The 13269-nt window shown below is 50.6% G+C and overlaps 2 protein-coding genes across 2 annotated transcripts in view; one reads left to right on the plus strand and one right to left on the minus strand.

The window, feature by feature from the left end:
• Positions 1 to 824, plus strand: part of LOC100899219 (protein KTI12 homolog) — a 1646-nt gene extending 822 nt beyond the window's left edge. The window contains exons 4-6 of the mRNA XM_003742244.1: positions 32 to 181; positions 277 to 415; positions 561 to 824. Coding sequence (XP_003742292.1) covers positions 32 to 181; positions 277 to 415; positions 561 to 788 — 517 coding nt within the window. The 3' untranslated portion in view covers positions 789 to 824. The remainder of the gene's footprint in view (positions 1 to 31; positions 182 to 276; positions 416 to 560) is intronic.
• Positions 1 to 7616, minus strand: part of LOC100901586 (organic cation transporter-like protein) — a 37078-nt gene extending 29462 nt beyond the window's left edge. The window contains 2 exon segments of the mRNA XM_003742255.2: positions 6795 to 6973; positions 7478 to 7616. Of these exon segments, the coding sequence (XP_003742303.2) occupies positions 6795 to 6892 (98 nt within the window). The 5' untranslated portion in view covers positions 6893 to 6973; positions 7478 to 7616.
• Positions 7617 to 13269: the final 5653 nt, after the last annotated feature.

Below are 13269 nucleotides of genomic sequence, written 5' to 3' on the forward strand. Positions count from 1 at the left end.
TGATTGTGAGACGTTTCATTCATTCACGCAGGTATGAGTTGTACTGCCTCTCGAAGTCCGTTAAAACTACTCAATGTACTGTCGCGTTGCCGGTGAATGTCGGGAGCGCATGGCAGAGGAATTCGGATCGCCCTCAGAAGGATCAGTACTCCAGAGAAACATTTGACGCCTTGATTCTCAGGTGAGAAAAGCAATGTCCATGAAAAGCAAGATCCATACATGCCTGTTGATTCTCGCCTCGAATTCAATTTAGACTGGGACGTTCTGCGCCCTCAGATATGAAGATCCCGACCCCAAGAACCGGTGGGACTCACCCTTGATAATTGTACAAGAGGAACAAGTTGTCCCTTTCGAACAAGTGGACGCAGCGCTTTTCGGCAGAAAAGCTCCAACGCCAAATCAGGCGACCATGGCAGTAAGAGTCGTGACCTCCGAGATTGAGAATACCATCCAGATTGCGCGTCTAGAAAGCGTTGTCATCCGAATCGAACCGGATTCTACGCTCGCATTTGTTCTGAGTCGTTCATGTACTACGAAACGCTGACTCCTATTCCTTCCAGCAACCACATCTTTCAACCAATTTCCTGTACGATCTCGACCGTTTGACGCAGGAAACCGTGGATAAAGTTCTGAAAAGTCCGGTCGACTACGTCAATCGAAGAATCACTCTACCGGAGCTTTCACGTCTCCGGAGGCAGTTCATAACCTACGTGAAGCAGAATCCGATCGAGGACACCAACAAGATCGGCCCATTGTTCGAGAATTACATTAAGAATACTGTGATCTGAACTGCGATATTCTGTTCAAATGAGGCCGCTGAGTAATAAAAGCTCCCCTCTGTCCCGCACAATGCATAATCGCTCCTCTAATTCTTGGCGGGAAATCATTGGTAGCATGAATGCTTCCGATAAATCCCTAAATTCCAGCTTTCTTGCAGGTTCGAAACGGAGCGGGAGCTGAACATCGCGGGATGGAACGGTCACGGCTGATTCTCGCCTCATTTGCTGAGGCATCACAGGTCTCGATCATCACAGGTTTCGAGTTTCCACGGAATCTGCCACGAATAATAAAGTCATTGGAGAAACCCTGTTGATATTTGCATCGGTGTATTATGATCTAGAGGGGATCTTCGAGAACTTTTCGAATCGGAATTTTCTCTCAGTCCGAGTGCATGCTCAGTCGGAAATCATGAGGAGAGTTCACCAGTTAAGATGTCGATTGACAAATCTTCTTGATTTACAGGGCCGGCAAAGGTCCTGGAGAGCTCATGGGAGCGAGAGCGAGCCCCTCAGCTCTGCGACGACCTCGGAGACGCCGCCCATCACGCAGAATCTCAAGATAGCAACTCTGGAACAGATAACGAGAGCGTGGCTGCCTGCAGCGTGACATCCCACCCATCGAGAGTCTCACCGGAGCCGACGGTCGATAAACGGCTATGTCTACGTTCGAGCGTCAACTGGACCCCGCACACAAATGACTCGATGTCAAACATAATAGCCGTGCACAAGAAACGGAGCCGACACGAAGAAATCCCAGAAGAAGAGGAAGCGCCCGCGGGCTCCGAGCTCCGATCGCCTCCCCACGGCTCGGAGCCTCAATCCACTCAATCTTTGGAGTTTGCACTCCAACAAGCTGCCGCCTCGCTGGAACAACAAGTGGTGGAAGAATCGAGGGAGCGGAGAATCGCCGATGCCCAGCGCAACTTGAGTGAAAAGCAGTACCTGGACGAGGAGGAAATCGAAATTCTTGATGAAGTCGATCCTGCCGAGGACGTTCCGAAGGCGCGAGCGAAACGACGTCGGAGGAACGCATCGAAGCTCGCTCCACCGCCTAAGAATCGGAAAGCTCGAAGAAGAGAAAATTTGTCCCCGGAAATGAAGCAGAGCAAGAAAGGGCCCGCCGATGATTCGCCGAAGAATTCAAAGCTCAAAGGGTCATTGAAGGTCCAGTTTTGCGGGAAAATTCTCAGCAAGAGAAAAAGAGAGAGTCACGGAGTTCAAAGCGAGGAAGTGCTCCAGACGGCAGCCGAGTCCCAGTTCGAGGTCTCGAGCTGCACACCCATTGCGACCCGTCTCACCCCTCAGACCAGAGAGACTCGGAGACTGGAGCCGAATCGTTTGCATGTCGCTGCCACTCCAGGAGTGTACGCCTTGAAAAAGTGCGGCGAATGGTTCCTTTGCGGAATTTGTAAATTCAAATCAAAACAAGTGACTGATATCGCTCGACATTTGAAGAATTACGACTACTATACCGCGCACTGTCCGGGATGCAAGCACGTGGTGACCAAAACGCATCGGGGGCCGGACAACAAGATTCTCAGCTGTTTGCATTGCGACTACCGGAACGGAGATCACATCGAGAGCAATACTCCCAAAGAAGATATAGTCGCTATAGCGGCCAAGACGATATATGACGACGACGAAGAGCCTCAAATTGTCTCGGAAATCACCGATGAGTGTGGGAATCCGGTGAAAGTTCTCAGCACCGAGAGGGATCTCGAGGAATTGCGCAAGATGGGCGCTGTGACCCTCAATCCTGAAGTTAGCGCAGGATCGCTCGCTCATTTGAGTATTACGGCGGACGACTCTGACGTCATACGGATCGACGTCGCGGCTCCTTCATCCGCGAAAGGATCCCCGATGAAAGCAAAACGAATTCCGGCGATACTGCAGAGACGCAGAAAAAGATGAGCACTGGAAAGCTAAATTACGATAATCAGAGTCGATCTTACTCATTACAATGTACATTATTTGTAGAAAGCTCCCTTATTTATACGATTTCCAAGCATGGACGGATTTCACTCACTCAGGAGTCCAGATTAAGAGACGCCCTCGAGACGAAGTCTCGGAGTTAGTTTTCGAAAAGCCCGGATCTTATCGCGGGTCATAGTGGGTGTTCCTCTGTTTGCGCGGCGGAACTCACTCACAGTATTATACACTCTCAGAAAGATTTTTGATTTTATATACCGTTCTCGAACCCGGTACGCCAACGCGAAGGAACGAGGACTCTCCCCCACCTGTGTTCAAGCTCTGGAGATTTTCGAATACGGGAAAAAAAGAACTGTCACTGATTTCCCCAGAAGCTTCGTCGCTTCAGAATAAATTCTATATTCAAAAAATCCAAGTAATATTCTTTCAGTAACCTCCGTAAATCGACCCATCTATTCGGACTTTTGCGAGTTGGCTTCGATCTCGACGCAAGCTCTGATGAATGATCAGCTCGGCTTCTCTGATAGCTCGCTCCTCCTGCAGTTCAAGTTCAAAAAGTGAGGAGACGAATTCGTCATTGCTAGACAGGAAATCCTCGAATAAGCTCGTCTAGGAAGAGTATGCATGCCGACTCCCGCTCTCGATTCCGTTCATTGAAGCCATCTGAACAAAGCTAGAAGAGAGCGAGGCGCCCGGCGAAACACCCCGGGCCCCCGAAACCGGAGCTCTTCGCAGGAATTTTCTGTCGTAGGTTGGGAGACTGGCTGAGTATGGTTTCGATGGACGTTAAGTCGAACCTCCGTGGCGACAGATGAGGGCCCCATCGATTTCAGATTCCGTTTCCGAAGTTCCTGGACACATTGGAACTAATCGGGTTAGTAGAGGGGCTTGACGGTTTAGATTCCTCAGTCGATCCCAACTCCGTGTGTGGGAAGCGATCATAGAATAATCGGTCAGCTTTTCTCGCGGGTTTTAATCCCGTCTCAGGCTGCGCCAGCTGAACAAGCAGTCGGTGATTACGAAGCCCGATGACCTTTCGGAACCACGTTGAACTTCCGCCGCCAATGAACGCGGCGAGCAAGGGGGTGTGCAAATCACATCAAAGCCACTTACACATGACACCGGACAAGCATCGTCGACCGCTCAACGGGCCAGAGTTGAAGAGTCAATACGAAAACATTTGCCGGAATAAGTAACGACTCTGAGATGGATGTGAAGCTATCTTCCCATCGCACGACCTAGCCGCGTGAATTAGTAATAATTTCGCGACTCACTGGTGCTACTTCCGTTGACTCAGCGCGTTGTTCTAATACTCGTCGTGACAAAGAGCGACGACTTTCCGAGCAAAATTCGGTGTCCCTTTCCGGAGATCTTAAATTTGTTCACGAGCAGCCGAGAATAGACCCGAGAATTTTTCACTACCGATCGTTTCGCAATCTGTAAAAGGGACATTAGCTGTTGAGTCGTCTATTACTCGGACAGACAGGAGTCCGTTGACTATTGTGGCTGGTTTGTCTTAGCTCGATCGGTAGCGACAGTGCCTTCTGTAGACGGAATTTTGCAAGAATTTAAGCAAACTACTCGTTCTTGCCATCCCTCTCCCTCGCCCCTTCAAACGAATCCGACTCGAAACGCTGTCGAACAAAAGACCTGTTCTGCTCATCTCAGGCGCGGTTTGCGACCGAAACCTTTTGTACTGCATTGAATGCATCCGTCTGACCCACGGCCTTACGATTGGATGTGAAACCAACCAACGAGCTGAAGACTTGCACTTGGCCGGAGCGGACAATGACAGAATCGAAAGGGGGATCCACACCCCGGCGCTCACACACGGCAGGTGTTTGAAAGTGTACAGACTTTTCTTTTTACCACTCCGGTCGGCCGATGTGAGACGCTACCAGAATGAGATTCATCCACGGGTCACGACAAGAAGAACGGGCGTAGTTGCAACGTTTTACTTCAAAGGCCATCCATACGCCTATTTTCCTCTTTCGTTCGCTCACCCTCTCTGTGCTCCGTCGGAAAGCCATTCTCTCTGTCGACTCGTTTCTTTTTTATTTGACGAGTAGAACGGCTCACGATCATATCCGTTGGCGGCACGAGCCTTCCGACGACGAGATGTGGGAACTTCGCCCCGTATTCCGCCGACACGGCAGAAAAACAAGCGGGATAAGGTTTTTGTTGACATCCTTGTGACGAGAAGTAATCCGTGAGATGTTCGCTCGGAGAGCTCATGAGATGAATCAATGGTAGTCCATGCTATAGCATTGGATCGTGTCAATAGATCGTCGATGTTCCGTGATGTGTTGAGTCAATCCGTTTTGTCAGATCTAGCACGAGTCTGGGTCTATTCCAAAATGGGGGTTGATAGCCGGGACATCCTCTCCGAAGAATTTCGCAAAGCTTCTCTCCTAGCGACAGCACCTTCTAATGAATGCCTCGACTGGAGTTTGGCTCCACTCTTCCTCGTCCAGGTCTGTTATCACGGATTCCTAACGATTTCAAGCTGATAGAATCCGAGTACCAACTGACCCCTTTCTTTAGGTCTCCGAACAGACTACCAATAAATGGATACTCCTACTCTGTCTGTCTCCTCATCCGCCTGTCATTATCGCTGGCTTGTTTGCGAGGAAAACTCGTTCTCTTCTCCGTTCCTCTGGCCGAGAAGTGCGAAGTTTCTGAAACTCCTCCTCCCTCAGATCATCCGCTTTTGACCACGGCGTGAGACGAGGGGTCCAAGTGGCAATCTGATTGAAACATCATCATTACCACCCGCGGAAATCTGAGTCGTCCAATATCGGGATCGGGCTTCTCGGTGTTACCAGCGCGTTGGTCCATTAGAAAACAATATCAACTGGCGACCGCTACGAAAACACCTCGGTTCCGCGGAACTGCTTTGAGATTCGATTCTGGTCTGGGATTCGGTCGTTCGGGACGAGCCGCGGTCGCCTAGCTAGCGGAATGCATCCTCAGCTTTTTCCGCTTCGCTGGTCGAATCCAGCGGATGATGGACGGATCGTTTTCCTTCATCGCAGAACGTGGAGTTCTCCCTGGCACCGACCGAGGAGTACTCATTCTGTAGCTGCGAAGCTCTGGGTCCGGATTGTGTTCATTTCAAGCGAGTTGAAACCATTCTCCTGACTGAGAAAACCAATGAATCTGCCGTCGACGGCCCCATACGACATTTCACGCATCCGGCTCGCAACCTCCAATCTTCCAGGTTCGACTCATATCTTTAGCTTGGATTAATATTCCTCAAAATACCGGAAACATCGCGGGATTCCTCATTTATTCTCGGCGGGGATCTCGAAAAGCCTGGCAATCAACACTAAGAACAGGAGTGAATAGGACTTCGACCACAGTCAGCGAATCTACGCGCTTCCCGTACACGGGTCACGTCCACAAGCTCGGGAGCTTCGACTGTCAGAAAAAAACGATTCCCCTCCCTTCGGGTCCGGTGAACCCCGGTTGCTTCCATCAAACTGCCCAGAAACTTGAGCTGATGACTGTTGTTCTGGCTCAATACAGCGGTCGACCGCGATGATGGTGTAGATGATGATGACGATGTTGACGATTATTTTCAGACGCTTCGCGAGTTGCGTGATGCGCTCATAGCCGCCCCGAAAACCAAGCCGAACAATACTTGACACGATCGCGAGGCTCCATTGAACCGCGTGCTCACTTTGGACAGCGCCAGACATTCAGACGGACAAATGAATCAGTTTCCACGGTGAATAATAAGTGCGGAGCTCGCCGCTCTAGCGCATGAGAGTCCCATTCGAGAGATAATCCTCGTCCGCCTTGAGAATATACATTTTCTCAGGCAACCACGCTTTCAGGATGAGAGCAATATGGATTTCTCCGGACGTAATGCAAATCGAATATATTTATTCAAAATTGGGAGGTGACGCAGCGAACGGCGTCACAAGGGTCAGAGCATTTCAGTTTAGACGCCATCATTATGGACGCGTCTTCTTCGGTTACTTATATCATCGTCGGCCGTCCTTTTCGCGGAAAGGGATAAGAGCGGTGGAATGATCGGAGCGAAGGGACCTGAGAAGCGGGGTGGAAGATAATTTTACTCACACGTGGATGTACTTCGTGCTCCTCATTGTGCTGCATGGAGATGTCTCCGTGGGTGTCTGAGGTTGCCTCAGAGAGTTGAAGTTGAACACCACCGACATATTCGAGATATTCTTCCTGTGATCGAGTCTAGATTGCCTCAGTCTTGCTTAGCGGAGAATGCATCGGAGGGGCGGTCACGTCTGGAAGATAAGTCGAATAATCACAATGACATTTAGCCGTAGAAGATTCTTTCGGGAGGGGGAGGCGGACAGAAATCGAATACTAAATACGATGAGCTGTTTTTCAGGGACCAGTTTTGGCCGACGATGATTCCCAAAATAATCGATGTAATGTAGAGTAGAATTATGGTTCAATCTCGAGTTCTCGAATGGATGTGGAGATGAATGGAGGCTCCATCGAGTCATCTACACAAATCATGTACCTAACGAGTTCCAAAGGCCGGAGAAAGCAGCTGAAAGCTGTAAGGATCTGACGTTCCATTCAAATCAACCAACATCGTGGATCGATTCCGATCTATCTATACCTTCCGGGGTCGGGGGCATAAACGAAGCGGTGCCCTCTCCTCCTGGTTAGCCCGAGAGGCCGGCACGATACGTTCAGGCCGCCGGTATTCATTTCATAGTTCACCAAAGAGGGAGCTACCTCTACACCCGAACGAATCGGCTTCGATTCCCTTCGCGTACCTTGGGGCAAATCACCCAATTCGGGGCGGTGTTTTGCAAAAAGTGTGCGGTCTTTCAACATGCTGCACATGGAACGAGTCTCTGATGGATCATTCAGCTATTTATTCTTTGTCGGCGAAGCCACTGCCGACGGCACAACAATCTAGAGAGTTTCTCTGTGTCAGCAGTGTTCTGTAGGCGATCTCTCTGTGAGTCTGCACACCAGACCAGGCGAGGTGGTCTCTCTCTCGGCCAGATGGCAACAACAACAACACTGCGGCGATGGTCACCGGGCGCCAACGACGAGACAAGTATGCGCGACTCACTATTCGACTACCGAGTATGAGTGAATTTTTTCAAGGACCATGGAAGGGAGCAGATCAAGGTTTCTGGCACTATCGGGATGATATACGGGAAGGGATGGAAGGGATTTCAACCTCTTCTCGGGGCCATCTCGGTGATATCGAGTTCTATTCTGATCATTTCGGATAACAGCTCGTCTGCAGTGAGGTCCTTTTTCTCATGGGCTCCCCAACCCGAAAACCAGGGGGATTCGGAGCCCCGGAACTTTGTGACAAATCGAAACGATCTACTTACGGCTCACGGTACGGAGCTCCTGGAGAGCATCCAATTCCAGAGACAGTGTGTTCACGATAATCAGATCTGTCGTCACACCAGCGCACTTGGGTCTCGAATTTTGCAGTATTCCCCCTCGACCGGACGATTGAATCCTTGGATAAGAGCCTCCTGATTCTTCGAGAACTCACTCACGCTCACGAGAGACTCTCGAAGAGGTGGCGTGAACTTCGAGGAACACTTCGTTCGATTGGTTGTCATAGAAACGGACGCCGGCTACTCACTGAGCAGCATCAATATGTGTACGTCTCCATGAACATTCGATGGTGACCCCGTGTCCATCTTCGATTAGGAAGGAGTTCACAATCCAGGACAGATTAGCAGTAGAAGGAGTTGTGCAAGACCAATCTCAGGGCAGGGACCCTCAATTCGGGATTTGTTCTAGGTGGCTCTTTTGCATATTATGCAACTGTTGACGGAGCGACTGCATCCAACTTCACGAAAACATGAAGCTCTACAGTTCTGTCAGTAGTTTCTGCTCCTGCTTTATTCGTACAAGCCGAGTCTCGCAGCTCCGTCGTGCTTGACCCGCCTGGATCCTGAATTTGAGATACGCTCCCTAGAACAGGCGTAGACTCTAAAAGGCACATCCAATATTGGGTGAGGAGTCCGTTTAGTCGAGTCAGTGATCCCCCGAGAAAGAATCTAGAAATTCACTCCGGTCTGACCGTATGACAATGAGCTACTGTTTTGAAATACCGCGTCTGTGGTCGTCGGACGCGAAACGGTCACTGTAACCGCACGAATTCTCAAAGGGACGGACTTGGGTCCACAAAACACTCCCGCTACGCTCAAAGATAGCTCGAACGTGAGACTCGGCAAGCTTGAGACAGATATTGGGACTTTGCAAGCATCTGAGTTGAGATTTCCCAATTTTGCTACGCCTTAGGAGATTCCTCGCTCGGATCGATCAATTAGTCTGCAATCTTCAACAGTCATCGAGCAGAAATCGCAATGAGTTACCTGATTATTTTTTTCGATCTCATCTGACATGTTTCCGCGTCCCTCAAGTGAAGACCAGCGATTGATACTTCAATCCATCCGTCCACGACGCCGAAGTTTCCTGCGGCGTGACGCCCTTCAACGACAAGCGGGCGGAGCCACTATGGTATACGGTGAGGCGAAACGCCAGGCAGTCACCATTGTTCAACCTTCGACCTTCGTCATGCATGGAAATATCAACACAAGATAAGCCGACCGACGGCGACGCGCGAGTCGCGAGTCTTGGGAGAGCTCCGAAGACCTAATTCGGCTGGCTTATCCGACTGGAATTCTCCGCCTCGAGAGGGCCCGATTCCCCAATATCACTGTCGCTAGAAATCGTCGCGAAGAGAAATTACTGGCGAGTCGCGGGAGGGACCCGTGTACCTTCAATCTTCGCCTACGCTCGAGCTGACGGAAATTCAAGTGAAAGTCTTCCCCTTTTAGGTGGGGATCCCCGATATTAGTGCGGTGAGAGATCAGGTTCTGTTCCATTCTTGACTGAACAATGATTTTTCAGCTAACACGCGGCGATGATGAGAATTTTCCGCTGACCGCTTCTTCGATGACCCTCTGTCGCTCCGGCGATCATCTTTCGGCCGATTGATGTAACAAAGTTTCTCCCCGTGAATAGTAAGTCATTCAGGCCAGCTCCATTAGATGGGTTTCTTGAGGGACTGTGGAATTTCCAGACATACCCCATAATGGATCAATTGAATGAAGGTACTCGCACTTGAAAAGGACACCTTGTTCAGATATGAGCCCGGAACGAATCGTGCTCAGTGGCACACGTGATCAGCGCCGCAGGGATCGATTCCACGAAAATCGACGCCAGGAGGCACGAGGCTATGAGTTGAAGACCTCGCCGGAGTGCCATAGGATGCTACGCCGTAGGAAACCGTCGTTCACCGCCGCGCCGCCAACGCGATGAGCTTTACGAGTGTGACAGAGTAATCAGACGGTGGTCCGTCTTCTATCAATTAATCGCTGAATCAATCACTTATCAGCCTTAATCATTTGACGTACAGTGACTCCATCGACTGGCCTCAAGATAACCGAGCTTCAAGACTCATCGGACCAAAGAGTCGTGCTCAATAATCCGGACGTATCCAGAAAGATACGAATGACTCGATTTTACGGCAGCGAAACACCAGATACCTTCGAACACCGTCCGAGCCTCACGAAATCAATCCGTGGCCACGGAATGTGTGCAGCGGACAGTATCGGAAGACAATAGCGGACTTTCCACAGTTTTTGAGCAAAGAGAGAACGCAAGGAAAAAAACGGCTCCGAAAACAGTGAGCGACAGCCAGAATGCGCAATCTAAAAATGATGAAGTTTTCGCTCCTTCTCTTCCTGCGATTCATCCTCCGTCCACCGTTGTCTCCCTCGATTGTTCAGCGGAGTCGATCAAGCGGGGACTTCAGATTCCGTTGACAGGCTTCATTCTCGTCGGACATCGCGGTACGATATTCCAACGTCGGGCCACCACCGGGATCTGCGGCCAACAACCAAACCGGCCCTTGGCTCCAATTTATTGTCGTGGTTCTCATTCGCATTGAAATTCGAGGAAAGTTCAGAAGAACTGTCTGATCGTATGACTTGATACCGCGGTATTGTGCTCGCGAATGGATGTTGGATAGCACGCGAGTTTTTTCATTGATTTCTGAATCGCACAATTGAATTCTGACTTTCCACCATGATCGATTGGAATCGGCCGGGAGAGTTAGATCTTCGTCAGAGCTTAGGGTTCGATTCGGGATTTTCACGAAGATTTCTCTCACGCGCGAGATGAGTCCCACGCGTAATGTTTATTCAGCAGGTTGAGACTTCACGGATACCAGCGATCGCTCGGGCAGTTAGAGCCACTGCGTCGGCTCCTTTCGGTGCGTGTCCCTACGAACAGGTGCTCGTGGCGGCCGTCGCGTCGGTAACGGTATCTTAGGACAAACAGCGACACCCAATGAAATGTTTCGGGACGGGTCTCACAGCACGGAATATCAGTCCAGGTAATCTAGGACGTCGTCAGGAAAGGAATATCTCTAGGCTAAAATGTAGGGGAGAGTACATGCCAGAACGCAAACATTTGGAACCCCAAACAAGCAGCAGTCAGCCGTCAGAAAAGCTGCGGTGTTAGAGCTTTCCCTGATCCGCGGATCGGCTGAGCGTCACATGGTCCGCTTACGACATTTGGCTTACACCCGATCCGCAGAGCCCTGTTCAAATCGAAGGTGGGAGTGATTCGCGTAATGGGCCGGCCCTGGAAACGCTCATCTTGGTTCGCGACATGAATAATTCCCAACATTCGGGGGTTTTTCTTCGCCGTCTCAGTCGCCTCCGAGCAGATTCGACGGTGGTGATTCGACGATTCTAATTCTACAGATCTGTCTGATATTGGCACTCTTACGAAAGAGTCGGCGATTCAATGCTCTTTTCACAGCACTCTGACTCAGATCAGGTGAGGTGCTCTGCCATCCCTCCGACCGAGAAGAAACTTTCGAAATTAACGGCGATCGATGGACAACGATATCGATGAGCATTCAGTGGATTCGTTCCCGCTCTTTTTGTTTCCAGAGCGAATCAAGGTTCTCGGATGCTCCTCGGACTAGTCTTCCGACAGGCATCGCAAGAATGAAAAATCCGAAAGACGAAGGGATCTTCGGGCTTCGCGGTTATAGCCGGTGCGGGGACTATGATCGTCGATGATAAGAACATCCATTGAGAGCTCACATCAGTCGCACCTCCGGAAATTCGACAAGGGGATTTTTCATATGAATGGAGCTCAATCCATCCGAACGGGCGATCACAGCGGATCGACTTGTTGAGATGAGACAATAGACGTCGCGTTGTGAACATTACCAGAAGGGAGACCGGTGGGTGGAACCGCGAAAATCCACCGCTGCAACAACGACCGTCCGTCAGTCGGTCCTGGGCCATCCGCCTGAGCTAACATCGCGTCTCGGCTGCGTAACCTCTGATTCGTTCAGCGCAATTCCGATTAGCGTTTCCGTCGCGTCGCACATCGACAGCGGAGAAGGCATGGGGGAACGATCTTCTGATGGGCACAGATACTGTCACAAAGTGGAAATAGGCCTAGTTGAGGACGCGAATAACGATCGGATTTCGTCAAGTATAGAATCATTCATTATTGGGTGTTGTGCTGCTGACTGCTGACTCATGTGGAGTTCTGAATCCCCAGGAACCGCCGAGAGTCCCGGGGGACACTGGAGCGCCCTCCTCTCCAGGTACTCCTTCCCAATTCGCAGGATTCCTTAAGAGTTCTAGACTGCCGTGATGCACCAAGTCATAAGTTCCCGACCCTCTCTCCAAAGGGCGAAGCGTCGGCATCTGGAGCTCGGAGCAAGTTCCAAAAAAGCCTATTAAGGAACGAAAGCTCCCAAGGTTCTAGGGCGATGCCATGCCCTAGGTAGGGTTTTCTCATAGGCTTCTCAATAAGAGATCTCGACACTTTCCCCGCTGGATCTTGAAGACAGTTAACGCGATCACTTCTGGAGCATACGCACGCCCTTTACGGAATTGCGTGCGTCGGTCCACTTCGCGCTCCGATCTGATTCTGCAGCTCCATCAGCCTCATTGAGTTCTCCACAAATCTTACCTCTAGCGGCTCCTTGGGAAGGACAGCAGGTGTGTGGGCTCGGACGGAATCGTCTTGTTGGAAGCCGGTGTTCCATTGTGTAGTGTCATTTGGATTTTTCCGAATCCCTAAATGGAAGCGCGTACACGGAACTGGAAGCTCACCTGCATTCATGCGACCGCAGTAGGAGTCGACGATGACAACGAAAACGCCGCAACTTCGAGCACGACAGCCACAATGATACGTTATCCCAAAGCACAACACAACTCTGAAGCAAAAAGTTTCCGCGCAGTTTTCATCGACGGCTTGGCGCTTTCAGCTGCTGGTTCCACTCATCGTTCGCTGTGTGCGGACCGCCAAGAGGGATCTGCTGCCCGCTGTTCAGCCAGCTGACAACAATGGAACCCTTGCCGTTTGGGCGAAGAGGAAATCTAAGATGGCATAGCTTTTTGGAAGCACGGACTCCGTCTGACTCCAGTCCGCTGAGTCTTCTTCATCATCGCTACCCACATTGTGACCACAATCGCGACTTAAATAGTTTCTTCTGGGCGGCACCCCGAATATCCGAATGCGACAACCCAGCTCTCTTGGGACTCCACTT

This window comes from Galendromus occidentalis, unplaced genomic scaffold (assembly GCF_000255335.2).
Source record: "Galendromus occidentalis unplaced genomic scaffold, Mocc_1.1 scf7180000077360, whole genome shotgun sequence".
In the NCBI taxonomy this organism is placed as follows: Eukaryota; Metazoa; Arthropoda; class Arachnida; order Mesostigmata; family Phytoseiidae; genus Galendromus; species Galendromus occidentalis.